Source organism: Heteronotia binoei, chromosome 1 (genome assembly GCF_032191835.1).
Source record: "Heteronotia binoei isolate CCM8104 ecotype False Entrance Well chromosome 1, APGP_CSIRO_Hbin_v1, whole genome shotgun sequence".
In the NCBI taxonomy this organism is placed as follows: domain Eukaryota; kingdom Metazoa; phylum Chordata; class Lepidosauria; order Squamata; family Gekkonidae; genus Heteronotia; species Heteronotia binoei.
Window position 1 is genome coordinate 172,874,473 of NC_083223.1, and position 16,080 is coordinate 172,890,552.

A 16,080-nucleotide genomic window follows, 5' to 3' on the forward strand; every position below is an offset into this window, starting at 1 on the left:
AGGACAGAGATGGCGCTCTCATATCCCTACTTCCCCCCTCAGTCTTCCACATCCCCCCAACCTGGGGGACTGATGGAAACTGATAGCAACGGAAAATTTCATCTTGGGTATTGTATTGTTCTATCACTGTTTTAAGTATTTTAATGTTGTTTTAAATACTGGATATGAAGACATTGAAGTGAAAGTTCACAAATGGGTTTGTGGTTAGAGTTTCTTGAAGACAACTAAAGTTTCTGCTTTTAAAACTAAAATTTTGGTTCCTTAATTTTTTCCCTCAGGATCTGGAATGCTCTGACTGATAATTATGGTAATGTAATGCCAGTCGACTGGAAGTCTTCCCATACCAGATCACTGCACCTGCCAACCCTGAATCTTTCTGAAAAGGAGGTAAGTATTGAGCTTCAGAACTCTGTTTTCAGACTGAAACTATGGAACAGAAACAAGTGTTAGTATTTATTGTCCTCTTTAAAGCAGTTTCCTGCATCCTTAAGAATTAGTGCTAATTTTTTGAAATTGTGGTTTAACCACTTAACTGTATGATTGCAGTGCTATACTGTTAAGATCATATGTAAGTGCCATTTCAAGTTAATAGAATTTGTGCCCGTGTAACCTAAAGTGAGATTTGGTTTTTTACATTTTTACTTGGTTGGATCTAGCAAGAGGATCTGAGCATTATAGTCTACAACATTGGAGCCCAAAGTGGCTTCCATGCAGGTATTTTCCCCTGCATAGACAGCAGGAAGCCCCCTCAGTGTAGCAGTGTAGATTTATCAGATGTCATTGTGCCAAATCTTCACAAATATTAACTTCATTTTCTTCAAAGTAAAGGGAAAAGTGCAAGGTAGCTGAGGGTGAAGTGTCCATCTGAATGCTCCTTAATAGCCTCCATGGCTGAGTTAAAAGCTTCACATTCTCCCCCCCCCCCCCCCCCGCCCCAATCATGATTCTAGGTCTAGTGTGGCCTACAGGCTCCTGGGAAGCCTGTATTAGACTAGCTACAGGGCCTACATTTCCCAGGATCCCTTCTGTACCTCTGATTGGTTGGGCAGCAGTTTTGGAGGGTAAACTTGCCCCGTGGGGTGGGACCTGGAAGGAGCAAAATAAAAGGCCCAGCTAGACAGGGAAGGTTATTTTCTCTGGAAAGGCTGGGCTGGAGAGAGGCTGCAGCTAGGAGGGTTCGCTCATCCAAAGAGTGGTGAGTCAGTTGGAATTAGAGGAAGGGAATATATATTATAGTTAGTTGTGTCAGGGCTTTTATTTCATTTTGTACCACCTTTACTGTTTTTCCATATTCAAAATTGCACTAAAAGTTACAACCCTCTTATTTATTCTTGAGCACTTACAATAAACTTATTGTTGTTACTAGGAATAAGGCCCATTGTGGAGAAAAATACAGCAGGCTCTAGAAAGAGGCTTTGGGCAAGTACCCCCCCTTGATGTCTTCCCACCCACGCAAGGCAGCCATTTTCTGTAGGAGAATTGATCTGACTTCAGCTTTCCATCTCCTCCCCCCTCCCTGCAGCATCTACCTAGGAAAAACACAGTCTTTCTCCACATTGGGGGAGGGGAACCAAAGCAGTTTACATCATTCTCCCTTTGATCTGCCCAACAACCCTGTAAGATAAATTATGCTGAAAGTCTGTGACTGTCTGAATAACCCAATCAGCTTCCACGGCAAGAACCCAGGTCTGGCCTCTGAAGCCCTAACTCCTATGCCACACTGGCTATCAAGGAGGGCTGCTGCTGAACAGTAGCAAGCAGCCTGGCCTAGGGGTTACCAGCCTCCTGATCACAACTGAACTCCAGACAACAGATCTGTCCCCCCCTGCAGAAAATTACTACTTTGGAGGGTGGGCTCTATGGGATTATACTTGGTTGAGGCCTCTCCCCTCCAAACCCTGTCCTCCTCAGACTCCTGCACAAAATCTCCAGGAATTTGCCACCAACCTAGAACTGACATCCCTATTCAGGACTGGCCCGAATGAGTTCTCCCTCAGAGGCCTTTAGTGATACCTTTCAGACCAGCACTGTCTCTCTAATAAAAGTTGTTGGTCTGAAGCACAGGACTTCATTCTCTCTGTCTAAGTCTCTCTTGCTTTCCCTCCCTCTCTCTCCTTGTATCTGGTTTGCTGCCACAGGAGCATTTTCTCCCCTGTCTCTGGCTGTTTCCCTTCCAGAGGAGGAGAGGGAGGAGCCCTCAGCCAATCAAGGGGCCAGGGCTGGCCCGACGCCCTGGGGCGCCCTAGGCAGACTTGCTGCATGGTGCCCCCCCAACGCACCCCCCATGGCTCCCCCCTGTGGCTCTGTGCCCCCTCCCCGCCCGCCCCCCCCACACACAATGTCCTGCCTGACCTCCCCTCCCGGCGCTCCGCTCACCGGCCCGCTGCTGCTAAAAGCAGTGGCACTCCACTTGCTCTTCCCCCTGCTCCCTGACTAAAAGTAAGCTTTGCCGGCTTCGCAACCCGCGCCTGTGCGTCTTGTTAAGAGACAAAACGCACAGGCTTACTTTTAGCCGGCGAGCAGGGGGAAGAGAGCGAACAAGTGGAGCACTGCGCAGGCAAGTGGGGGCGGGATGCCACACTCGGGGGGTGGGCGGGTAGCAGCAGCCCAGAGGGGGCTAGCGGCAGCAGTGGTGGGGAGGGGGGAGGGAGGCAAGCTAAGCACTTGCCTGGGGCACTGGAGGGGGGCAAGACCCCAATTTGCTGCCCCACCGCCTCTCGGTGCTCTAGGCAACCACCTAGTTTGCCTAGTGGGCGAGCCGGCCCTACAAGGGGCAGCTTTCTCTGGCTCTTTCCCTTCTCCTCCCTCCCTCAGACAATTGATGGAAGGTTTTCTTTTTCTCCTCTGCAAAGCAGTAGGACAGTCCTTGTCTGTTCTGGAGCTGGAGGGTGGAGGTTGTTCTCCATTGAGATTGATTGACAGGCAGCTTAGCCAGTGTCTGGAGGGCAGGGGGTTTCTCTCCATTGAGATTGAGCGACAGGCAGCTTAGCCAATGGAGATCAGGTGAAATATGAGCAGTCTGTCTGGAGAATTCTATTATAGGGGAGATACTGCCTGGGTCTGCATGACTCTTCAGTCATAGATAAAAAGTGCTTGCTGAGAAGGAAGATGGGTTGGGTGGGTGTTTTGGGCCCTCCCAGACAGACCCTTACTAGAGTAGTGGCAGCCAGTAGAAGGCCCTCCCTGGCAGCCAGTAGAAGGCCTGTGACACCCCCCACAGCCATTTAAAGGGGTTTTTTAAAGTGGATATATAAAACACTTTAAAACAGTAACAGAAAGGAGCGTCAGTAAGAGTGAAACAAAATAAAATCTTCATCTGTTTGCAAATGAATCACACTGAGGAAGAAATTCCACAATGTTGGCACCGCAACCAAGAAGGCCCTTTCTTACAGTGCTATCCATTTCACTTCATGATGGGTGCACCCAAAGCTGGGTCTCTGAAGATTATTTTAATGTTTGGGTAGGTTCGTGTGCCAGTCGGTTGGTACCAAGTTTTATAGGACTTCATGAAGGGCAATACCAGTACCAATTCCAGACTTTCTTCAAAGGCAGTCTGATGTACAGCACATTACTAACACATTACTAGATGTTACCAAGGCATGCACTACATTGACTAACTAGCAGAAGTTGATGAAAAGCCCTCCCGGCCACCACTGCCACCTGCTTATCTAGCAGGAGGCCTGGGTCCAGCAGAACCCCCAAGCTGTCAACCTGCTCCCTTAGAGGGAAGGCAGCTGATGTCCTAGTCAATCTTCCCCTCCACCAGTAGCACCTTTCTCTGTCAGGACAAGCTTATTAGCCCTCATTCATTTCAAACCACTTCTGGGAGCCTGTTCACAATTTCCACAGCCACCCTGGGATCTGCTGGAAGTGCAAGATAGAGCTGAGTATTGTATGCATATTGCTGATAATGCAGCTAAAATGTCAAGATGACCTCATCCAGCAGTTTCATGTAGATGTTCAAAAGCAGGAAAGGAGCATAGTGGAACTTAAGCATGCCCATACACCAAAGAGCTAAGCAGAAGTCTTCCAGCACCACATTCGAAAACCTACTTTCCAGGTTGGACTACAGCTACTGGAAAACTGTGCCTTCCAGTTCCAACCCCAAAAAGTGGTCCAGAAGGATACTCTTGTCAATGGTATCAAAAGCTGCCAAAAGGTCCAGGAGAATCTACAGAGTTGTTCTCCATCTGTCTCAAAGCTCGGGTCATCCTCCAGGTAGGCAATCCACTGTGGGGTTTAAAGTTCTAAGGAAGCACATCTGATTAAGCAGTGATAAGGGGTTGCCAAACTGTGCACTCCCCTTGCCACACCCTGATGGTGTATTGTCAGTTTTACTGGGGCACAGTTTGAGAGGGCACACAATCCTCACTTAAAACTTGTACTAATTTGAAAAACTCTGATTAGGTAAATTTGTTGATTAAATAAGGTGCAACTGCTACACTCTAAAGTATGTTGAAAGAAAACCCTTTTTCTTTGTATTAATGTTCTGTTAAATCAGCAATCATCTATCACAAAGCTACTTTGCAATATTCTAAGAGGTCTTGTTGCTAGTTTGGCTTAGTGGTTGTGTTTTGCTTCCAGTGTTGTACTGAAAATAGTCACAGTAAAATACACAAGTAGTGATTTCAAAGTGACTTGATGGATCATAAAATGTCTCATAAATGAAATTATGTGTGACTTGGGGTAACTTCACATGTTTAAATGTGTTTTTATGTGGCTGTACACAGCAATAATTAAATGAACAGTTTGTAGAAGAGGGTGCCAGGAAGTTAAAGATACCTTTGGGAACATTACCTGTAAGAAGAAGAAGAAGAAGATATTGGATTTCTATCCCGCCCTCCACTCCGAAGAGTCTCAGAGCGGCTCACAATCTCCTTTACCTTCCTCCCCCACAACAGACACCCTGTGAGGTGGGTGGGGCTGGAGAGGGCTCTCACAGCAGCTGCCCTTTCAAGGACAACCTCTGTGATAACTATGGCTGACCCAAGGCCATTCCAGCAGGTGCAAGTGGAGGAGTGGGGAATCAAACCCGGTTCTCCCAGATAAGAGTCCGCACACTTAACCACTACACCAAACTGCACACTATACCCTGAGGAGTAAACACTGGTCAAGATCTTTCTATAGTTATCAATTCTCTTCTCCTAGGCAATGGGCCCTGCTTTTGTTACAGCATTTTTAAAAACATTACTGTACCTGTGAATATGTTGGTAAGTCTTCCACAATGGCTTTGCACACTGGAAATCCCTTATATATTCTGATCTGTTCCATGTGGGTTACAGAGCTTCTGTTCTGATCACATTCTAGTTATATCCGAAAAAGTGAGTAATGACCAGTATTCCCTCTAAGCTGAGTGTGAGTTAGCTCACTAATTTTTGGCCTCCAGCTCACAAATTTTTGTCTTAGCTCAGGAAGGATGACCCCAGAGCACAATAATTTATGCAGCAGCTCACAACTTTAATGCCAGTAGCTCACAAAGTAGAATTTTTGCTCACAGGACTCTGAAGCTTAGAGGGAACATTGGTAATGACTCACAAAAGCTCATACCCTGCTACAAATTTTGTTAGTCTTTAAGGTGCTATTGGACTCTTGCTCTTTTTACTGCTACAAACTAACACAGCTACTCATCTTGTTCTGATCTTGATTCCACTATTGAGGCAGTACAGTGACCCACTATTGAGGCAGTACTATGACCAGACGTTACTAGAGTTCCTGGCTGTCACATTTTCTTGGATGAATTTCATTTATTGCAACCAGAGTACTTGGAATGGTCTGCCCTACCACGTATCCATCACCCTTCGTAGGCAATTTCAGCTAGCTGGAGGTGAACAATGCCCTGGTGAGTTATAAAGGCTTCTTTGAAAGATGCAGTCATAGCAGCTGCTTGAGGCAATCCTTAGATGCTGACAGTATCTGTGGAGTATCTCATTCTGTTTAGCATCTGTATGTAAACATCAACTGAGATTGTCAAGGAATTTTGAATGAGGCACCATTGGTATGCTAATGAAAGCCAATTCTGCTTAATTAATCTGTTAATTGTTTAGTCAATCTGATGGTGCAGTGGAAGTGCAGAATAAGTAGCTAGGTGCCTAGAGTCCATCTTATGTGCTATCAAGTCATTTCCAACTTATGGTGACCCGTGAATTTATCACCTCTGAAACATCCTTGACATCCTTACTCAGTCTTGCAAACTGAAGGCTGTGACTTCCTTTATTGAGTCAACCCATCTGATGTAAGACAGTCTCAGTTTAGTCAAGTAGCTCCTATGGAGAATTTAGGCATGATTTGATTTGTGTGTGTGTTATGCGCCATCAAGTCACTTCCATGGTATCTGTAAAATTCTCTTAACACCAGGGCTTTTTTTGTAGCAAGAACTCCTTTGCATATTAGGCCACACACTCCTGATGTAGCCAATCCTCCAAGAGCTTACAGGGCTCTTATTACAGGGCCTACTGAAAGCTCTTGGAGGATTGGCTACACGGTGTGTGGCCTAATAGTCAAAGGAGTTCCTGCTACAAAAAAAGCCCTGTTTAACACTACATTAAAAATTAATCTTCTTTCTGTTAACTTTCTTCATTGTCTGAATTTCCCTTCCATACATAGTATTGGGGAATACTATAGTATGAATTGCCTTGATCTCCACTGGCACTTCCTTATACTTAAGGATCTTTCCTCGTTTCCTATGGCTGCTGAAACTGACAGGTTAGGTTCTGCCTCTCCTGAGCAGGTGATGAGAGCGGACGGAATGTTGAGAGTGGAGGCTGGAAAAAACAGCAGTTGACGATGGTAGTTAGAGGTTAGCAGCAGAGGAGTTGGCAGTTTAGGAGCTGGGCAGGGGAAAGGAGGATGTTTCGCAGAGCAGAACTGTGCAGAAGAGCTGCTTAGAGCAAGCTGAAAATAGTAAATTTGTAACTAAAGGTTCCCAGTTGTAGGAATGAGACCTCAGTTTAAAAGTTCAATGGAAGTGAAACATGGTTACTTATCTCTTACTTTTCTCAGTGTTTTGTTCATATCCTAAAGTTTAAGAACGTAAGAGAAGCCATATTGGATCAGGCCAATGGCCCATCCAGTCCAACACTGTGTCACACAGTGGCCAAAAAACCCAAGTGCCATCAAGAGGTCCACCAGTGGGGCTAGAAGCCCTCCCACTGTGCCCTCCCCCCCAAGCACAAGAATACAGAGCATCACTGCCCCAGACAAAGAGTTCTAACAATAAGCTTTGGCTAATAGCCACTGATGGACCTCTGCTCCATATGCTTATCCATTCCCCTCTTGAAACTGTCTCCGTATGCGTAACCATTCCTCTCTTGAAGCTGTTTCTTGTCTCAATTAATACTGCAGGCTGCATGCCTATGGGGAAGAAGTATGCACACACAATTTAGTATCTCTGTCTATATACATTTATTATAGGATAGAAATGAATAGTGGCAGCGAGTGATTGGGAACAGTGTTTGAGCTCCTGCCCCACAACGGCGTAAGTGAAGACTGATTGTTAAAGGTGGCTGGGCTACCCTGTCTGCGGATGTCTCTGGGAGTGAGAGAAGACCTGAGGTTCAAAATGGTCAGGGTTCTCTGTATATTTTGAAAGATACAAGAGTAGCTTGTGACATCCTGACCTACATTTAACCCATAACCTGAGAGAGAAGCTTAAGAGGGTGGTAGATCAGAGACTGATGGGTAGATGTAATAACCTGTAACTTGGCAGTTTCCCTTTCTAGTTTGTTCCTGAAGTTTTTCTACAATTTTATTTATTTATTTATTTATGATTTGTATCCCGCCCTTCCCACAAGTGGCTCAGGGCGGCTCCCAACAATTAGTCAGACATAAAATTAAACAAATATTTGAATATATAAACAATTAAAACATTTAGAACAGTTAAAACCTTAAAACCATTAAACATTCCAAAACTATGTGAACAGGAGTTTGGCAAAGCTACATTGAGTTTCTCGTCTCAGCTAGGTGTAAGCTAGCCGGAAGAGGGTCGTCTTACAGGCCCTGCGGAACTGAACAAGGTCCCGCAGGGCCCTCACCTCCTCCGGCAGCTGATTCCACCATATAGGGGCCATAACAGAAAAAGGCCCTGTCTCTAGTGGATTTTAAGCGGGCATCTTTTGGCCCAGGGATAGCGAGAAGATTTTGGGTTCCCGATCTCAGCACTCTCTGGGGAACATGTGGGGAGAGACGGTCCTTCAGGTAGGCAGGTCCCAGGCCATATAGGGCTTTAAAGGTAATGACCAGCACCTTGTACCAAACTCGGTACATCACTGGAAGCCAGTGCAGGGTCCGAAGACCCGGCCGGATGTGTCCCCGCTTTGGGAGACCCAATAACAGCCGGGCCGCGGCATTCTGCACCAGCTGCAGTTTCCGAGTTCGGGACAGGGGCAGCCCCATGTAGAGGGCATTGCAGTAGTCCAACCTCGAGGTGACCGTAGCATAGATCACTGTTGCTAGGTCGTCGCGCTCCAGGAAGGGGGCCAGCTGCCTTGCCCACCTAAGATGAAAAAATGCGGACTTGGCAGTGGCTGCTATCTGAGCCTCCATCTTTAGAGAAGGCTCCAATAGTACCCCCAGGCTCTTGACCCTGTCCGCCGCCGTCAGCGGCGCACCGTCAAAAACTGGTAGGGGGATTCCCCCCCCCCCCCGGTCCCCGACGACCCAAGCAAAGGACCTCTGTCTTCGCAGGATTTAGTCTCAGTCCGCTCAGTCTGAGCCACTCAGCCACGGCCTGTAGTGCCCGATCCAGATTTTCCGGGGCGCAGACCGTTTGGCCGTCCATCAGCAGATAGAGCTGGGTGTCATCAGCATATTGGTGACACCCCAGCCCATACCTTCGGGCAATCTGGGCAAGGGGTCGCATATAGATGTTAAATAACATCGGGGAGAGAACCGCCCCTTGGGGCACACCACAATCGAGTGTGCACCTCCGGGATAGCTCCCCCCCAATCGCAACCCTTTGTCCCCAACCATCAAGGAAAGAGGAAAGCCACTGTAAAGCCAACCCCTGAATCCCTGCGTCGGCAAGGCGGCACGTCAGTAGCCGATGGTCGACCGTATCGAACGCAGCCGATAGGTCCAACAGCATCAGTACCGCCGAGCCACCCCGATCCAGATGCCGTTGAAGGTCATCTACCAGGGCAACCAACACCGTCTCCGTCCCATGACCCAGGCAAAAGCTGGACTGAAATGGGTCAAGGACGGAAGCGTCCTCCAGGAAGGTCTGTAACTGCATCGCCACTGCCCTCTCAATAAGTTTGCCCATAAAGGGCAAATTTGAACCGGCCGATAATGTGCCAATTGGGCCGGGTCTAAAGATGTTTTTTTTAGGAGGGGACGGACCACTGCCTCTTTGAGTGGCATTGGAAAATGCCCTTCCGTCAGGGATCTGTTTATGATATCCCGTATAGGATATCTAAGGTCCCTCTGGCAGGATTTAATAAGCCAGGAGGGGCATGGGTCCAATTTACAAGTTGTTGGGCGAGCAGATAAGAGAATCCTGTCAATTCCTCCAGGCTGAGGGGGCTAAAACCATCCAGAGTATAATCCGAAGACAGGCCCAGGGCCTCGGTTTCACTAACAATAAAACATCTACTTTGAGGTCACCCATTGAATGTCCTACAACAGGGATGGCCAAGCTGTGGCTCAGGAGCCACATGTGGTTCTTTCACATATTGGGCCTGTTCAGACGCACAGTTTAATCAGTTGTCGCTGCTGTCTCCTTCAGGATTAAAAGTGGCTGATCAGACAGCAACATCTGCCTCCCGGTAGTCAATCATTGTCGCCTCCCTCCAATCCTTCTCCAAACCGGATTATTTTGTTACCTGCTCCTTTGCAGTGTTTTTTTTTAGTTGTCCAGTTTTACTCGTAGTTTTCTCCATCTGGATAGTTCTGCTGCGATATTAACCAACTTCCAGATGTCTGAAGGCTGTCCCGGAGCAAAAGGAGCCTCAGACATCCGGTTTACAGTTGCCATTTTTTTTTACTACTTAGTGATATGCGCATAACCACATAATGTTCTTGATCTGTGCACATGCGCACAATGTGTGCATGCGCATTATGCTCTTATGTGCATAATAGTGGAAGAAACAAAAAAAAAGAACTGCATTGTGCCGTCATGTGGATGGCAGAAGACAGTTTCACTGTGGAGTGATTCAAATTGCAGTATGGCAGTCTGATTGATAATATCTGGATTATCAATATCTGATTGATAATATTCGGAACAGAACCAGGTCAGTTTAACACGGACTCAACATGCTATGTGAACAAGGCCTCTGTGTGGCTCCCAGAGATCATGGAAGAACTTAATGCAGGCCTATACTCAAGTAAGCCTGCTTAGCATCGGGATCTCAGTCATCCTCTGAGCACTGACCCATAGGTAGGTGCAGGGCTATTTTTGGGGGGGTAGAAGTGGACAGAAACACAGTTCCAGCTGGATTGGCATCTGGAGTGTGGCCTAATATGCAAATGAATTTCTGCTGGACTTTTTCTACACCCCCCCCCCAAAAAAAGCCCTGAGTAGGTGACTATTTCTGATATTTTTGAAGGGGTGATGGAGGAGAATATAGGCAGGTTTGCAAGCTCTTCTCCTCTACCACAGAGGTTGCCCAGAGACCTAGAGTGGGGGAAGAAAGCCAAGGGACCCACTGGAAGGAGGGACAGAATTAAAGAGGGATGTGCAGGGTTTATCCCTTAATTTTCATAGCTCTTATAGGAGCTGTATTTAACCTTGGTGTTAAGGCAGAGAGCTGCATAATGATGCAAATAGTGGTCAGTGATTTATATGATACATGTGTGTTTCCTTCTTCCACTGCTGCCAAAAAATAATTCCCTAACCTTTCCCTATGCTAGTCTTATAGAGACTGTTATTCGCAGCATTTGTTTTTTAAAAAGTCTCCTTCTAGCATGGTCACGTTGTAAAGTACATACATATGTATTTCATCTTTCTGTTCAAAGAAAGTATTGAGAATTTTAATAAAGATGTATATATTGTTCATGTATTGCAGCTGTCAAACATCTGACGTTTATTCAATGTGGCTCTTGCATTAAGCACATTCAGCCACTTCTCTCCTAGAAAGCTGAAATGTTTCTCAGTCTTGTGATTCTTGATGTCAGATTAGTGTCCATTTATCCTTTGGCATAGGGTTTGACATATTTGCTCTGTGTAGAGAACTGAAGGGCATTGTTGACAGGCTGGACTGGAACAGTCTAGAAAGTGAAATTGCTGAGTTACAAGTTATTACAACACTCAGAGCAATGGAACTCCCAGGACTTTATTTCTTTGATATATATCTTGCTCTTGTCCACTATCGTGGGCTCAAAGCAGGTCACAATATATAATGAACAAATTACAATAAACTTAAAACATAATAGTTTAAAACCATTTCCCAATGTTTACAATTTATCAGATGGCACGTAATAATTCTATAACACACCCTGAGTAAGAGAACGGGAAGGAAGAGGTGGGAAGATGTGTATGATGGGAATTCTCTTGACTGTACACATATGCTTGGTGGTACATTTCTATTTTACAGGCCCGTAGTTCTGTACCAAGTCCTGCAGGGCTGGATCTGATTTGGAAGTGCATTCCACCAAGCTGGAGCTGCTACTCAAAAGGCTCTTAACTGGGAAGTTGGTTTCTTATCTCATTCAGTTATTACACCTGTTTTCTCACCAATCCCCCAGAAGCACTATACATTATTTTATTTCTTATTTGAAATGGTAGATGGGACTAGCAGATTGGAATGTAATTAATAATAGAATGTAATGCAATTTGCAATGGTAGATTGGAATGGGATATGTAAGTATTTTTTTTGTCCTGTATTTTTCTGTTTGGGTCTATTTTGGGGGATAATTGAAAAATCTCAGATCCCAATGCCAGTATTTGGATCCAGAATTTTTTTGAAATCTTGAATTTTTGGGGGTCCAGTAGACCTGAGAAGAAAAAATGGAGGAGCGGGGAGGGGTTGTACACTTGAAGCTGTGTTAGAAGGGAGCAGTTCACTTGCCACTTGCATACCTGATCTTTAGACTGGCTTCTACTTCAATGGGGCCGCATGAGATGCCAGCCTGAAGCTATACTGGTAGGGAGAGAACTGCTCCCCGCTGACACAGCTGATCCTTCAGCTGGCTTGTAGTGTGACCCTGTTTAAACAGAACTGCACAATAATCCAGCCCAAAGCTGTACTAGCAGGGAGCAGACCACTCCCTGCAGGCCTAGCTGATCCTCAGGCAGTCTTCTGTAGTCCCTTTAAACTTCAAAGGGACTGCAGTAGAAGTCTGACAAACAGCACTGTTTTTCAGATCTACACAGTTAATTCCCAAATATATCCAGGATTTTTTTCAGGACTTTTTTGTTTTGTTTTCCTGAAAAATATACCCAAATGGTACTGATTACATATTTTTTGCGTATATTTCAGCTCAGGTAGATTAAAACACACACTCCTAGAGTGGAATGTATTTCACTTGTCTGGGGACAGAGGAGATAAATTACAAAGCCAATTGCACAACCTCAAAGAAGAGGCTGCTGTACTATTGCATCCATGCTTGAGAGGAGATGGTTGCAGCATAATAAAGAGACTCTGTTAATTACTCTCAGCATTCCAAAATTAAGAAAGGCACATCTGCTCATCAGTCTCCAATTTTGATATAGTTATTTCCTTTACTGTGTTTTCCCCTGGAATTAAATCTAAACAAATGGTAATCATATAAACTAAGCTTTTTGTTCCAGTTTGGACTTTGCATCTGTTAAACACCTTTATTATGCTGTATGCTAATTTGCTGCTCACCCTCTACCCATATGTATGGACTGGTAACTTCCATTTCAATGTATCTGAAGAAGTGTGCATGAATACACCTTGAATAAAATTTTGTTGGTCTTAAAGGTGCCTCTGGACTCAAACTTTGTTCCACTGTTTGAGCCTAACATGGTTATCCACCTCTACCTAGTTTGGCATCTATATATAATCTTTTTATTGAAACATTCCTAAACCATATTCATTGTGTTGAGATTTATTACAGTAGCTCCTATATTGTTTGCCTGTTTTGTATCTCCTAACAGTTTAATATTAAGCTTAATCTTACTTTCCTTTTTGTCATCCCTCTCTATGCATAGGTTAATGACAATTTGAACCTTGATTTATCAGATGATGAAGAGCTGAGAGAACAGCTGGATATGCATTCTATCATTGTTTCCTGCATCAGTGAAGAACCAATCTTCACAGCTGAGCAGGTAAACTAATAGTGCAAGAATGCTGTTGAGGTATCACTATGTCATTAATACTTTCATTGCCCTAATGGAAGAAATAATGATAGATAAATCTGGAGATAAACTGATATCTTACTTGGAACAAAATACTGCTGTTCCATTTATGAGATTTTTATTTCTATGTGTCACCAAAATGTTTTCTATTCTTTCTAAAGCTTGCCTTACTTTCTTATTGCCTTTGGCGGGGGAGGGCGGGATATAAAAATAAAGTTATTATTATTATTATTATTATTATTATTATTATTATTATTATTATTATTATTATTATTAGGATTAGGTCAAAACAGACTTGACTTTAAAATAAAGGTAAAGTAAAAGTAATATGACAAGAGATCATATAGAAGCAAATGGATGTAGAGTTTCTACCACAGTGGCTTGATATTGATAATTGACTGTTTGTGGAACTATATGCCTGTTTGAATTTGCTTCCAGTTACTGGATCTGGTTGCAGTAAATAAAATCTGAAGATTTTTTTCCTAGATTAGATAGCTGTATTGCTGCGCATGCATCACACAAATGGATTTGTTTTACCAAATCTATACCTAGTCTGGCAGACAATGCTGAAATGATAACCTAGATCTCTTCTGTACTCTGCTTAAACCTAAATAGTATCAATTAACCTTTTTGGACCCCAGGGGTCTCCCATCCAGCACTGGCCTGGACTCAAGCATACATAGTTCTATTAAGGCTGCAGTATAATGAGCTTGGAAACATATAATTCCAGTGTTCTTGTTAATTGCTTTTAATATTTTGTTTAATGACAAGAATCAACAATATTAACATAAGGAATATCTGAGATCACCTCAACAGGCTCCTGAGAGAGGCTGTCTTTTCTGTTGTTTCCAGATACCTTAATTAGCCTTTCTTCTCTTTGTTGAAACCAACAGAGATGAAAGTTTGTGCACTGTATGTTTTTAATGTTTCTTAGTAGAGTGGGTTTTTTAACCTCTGACAAGTCCGCTTGAGGAAAAAAAAGACTGAGCTTGCAGTTTCAACAATGGCTGGGTAAAGAGCCAAGCGGGCAGCCGTGTTGCTCTGAAGCAGTTGAACAAAGCAGGAGTCAAGTTGCACCTTTAAGACCAATCGGTTTTTATTTAGAACGTAAGCTTTCGTGTGCTCTTATCATTCACCACGATCCATCTCCATAACAGGTAGCAGGAGACTCATATATGGCTCACAGCTGGAAGTTCCATCTTAATTAACATTATATGATAGTAAGGCTTAAAATTCCCCTTGCCCGTTTAGCAAGTTTTCCCTGTAAAATGTAAATAAAGGTTCATTAAAATTAATGGACAAAATATAGGTTCCATGAGTGTGTTTAACTCTTGATCTTTTCACTTATTTAAAAACACAGATTTCAGTGAATGAATGAAGATACAAGTTTTGGTGTAAGCAAATATGGTGTAAGCAAATATATGCTGCTATTCAACAGAGCAGAATTGGTTAAAAGCAATACCTTGGTAGTTCCCAATTCCTGGCTTTAGCAACATTCGTATCAAATATGAATGTTATTTTTCTGTTTGGTTTACATGATGAAATAAAATCCTTGTTAAAACGAACATTCTACAGAAATGTCTGGGTGGACAAGATTATGGGGTTATTATGGCATATCTTACTGCATCTGAAGGCCTGTGATGCTAGGGGCGTAGGGGTCAAGAGAGGAAAATTAATTGTCTACTCTGACAAGCAAATCAAGAGAATAAAATGTTGATAGTATATTGTTACAGCTATATTGTTACAGCTAGCTTAAATAAATAAATAGATAAATTTAGCAATGGGGACTGCTGCGGCAATGATATATACCTAATGGTAAATTGAAGACTGTGAGAATGCCTTTGAAAACAGAGAACTCAGTGAGGAAACAAACTTAAAAAGAACATGTTAAGCCCTGGAGCAAAAAAAAAAATCCTGAATATGGATACAGGGTTACAGTTTTGTTGTACTTTATAAAAAAGTGTGAGCTGTGTTCAGGACAGAATTAACAAAACTTCAGTAATCTGTATTTTAGGATAAAGCCGGATAAGGAAATATCATCTGTTTCTATCTGTCACATGTTTGAAAAAACATATAATTTTTAATTTCCTTCCTGGGAGGGACAGTGGCTCAGTGGTAGAGCATCTACTTGGTAAGCAGAAGGTCCCAGGTTCAATCCCCGGCATCTCCAACTAAAAAGGGTCCAGGCAAGTAGGTGTGAAAAACCTCAGCTTGAGATCCTGGAGAGCTGTTGCCAGTCTGAGTAGACAATACTGACTTTGATGGACCAAAGAGGGTCTGATTCAGTAGAAGGCAGCTTCATATGTTCAAACCATGAGAAGCATTATTAAAGTCATTTTTTTCTGTGATGCAATCAGTTAAGGAGCAACCTTCTACCACTACAGATCATACTTCTCAAGTGGGGAGGGGATATAAAAGCCAGGGCCCTATTCCATGGTCTCAGTGAGCTGTTCCCTCAAGTACATTTAGCCAGGCAACACCGAGACCCGTGACTAACAACCAGAACCAGTACATAACTGTGTACATTTATTTTAAAAGGTGATTGAAGAAATAGAAGAAATGATGCAGGAATCTCCAGATCCAGATGATGATAAAACACCAACCCAGTCAGACCATCTACCCTTACTCTCCCAAGATATTCAGATGCTTAAGAGGTCCAGCACAAATCACAACTACAAAGAGGGTAAAGGAATCCATTTTTTTCTTCTTATAAATCTGAATAACAAAACATGGCATTTCTGTATATTTGGGGCAGGGTTGTGGGCTCCACATAATTTATATACAGAAACCTTCACTGTAACATAGTTGATGCTCAACTCACTGCC

The 16,080-nt window shown here is 43.7% G+C and overlaps 1 protein-coding gene across 3 annotated transcripts in view; it reads left to right on the forward strand.

The window, feature by feature from the left end:
* FEZ2 (fasciculation and elongation protein zeta 2) overlaps positions 1 to 16,080 on the forward strand; it is a 68,379-nt gene that overhangs the window by 11,136 nt on the left and 41,163 nt on the right. For all 3 annotated transcript variants that reach the window (XM_060244171.1, XM_060244163.1, XM_060244155.1), the window contains exons 2-4: positions 279 to 387; positions 13,109 to 13,225; positions 15,794 to 15,938. In XM_060244171.1, the coding sequence (XP_060100154.1) occupies positions 279 to 387; positions 13,109 to 13,225; positions 15,794 to 15,938 (371 nt within the window). The remainder of the gene's footprint in view (positions 1 to 278; positions 388 to 13,108; positions 13,226 to 15,793; positions 15,939 to 16,080) is intronic.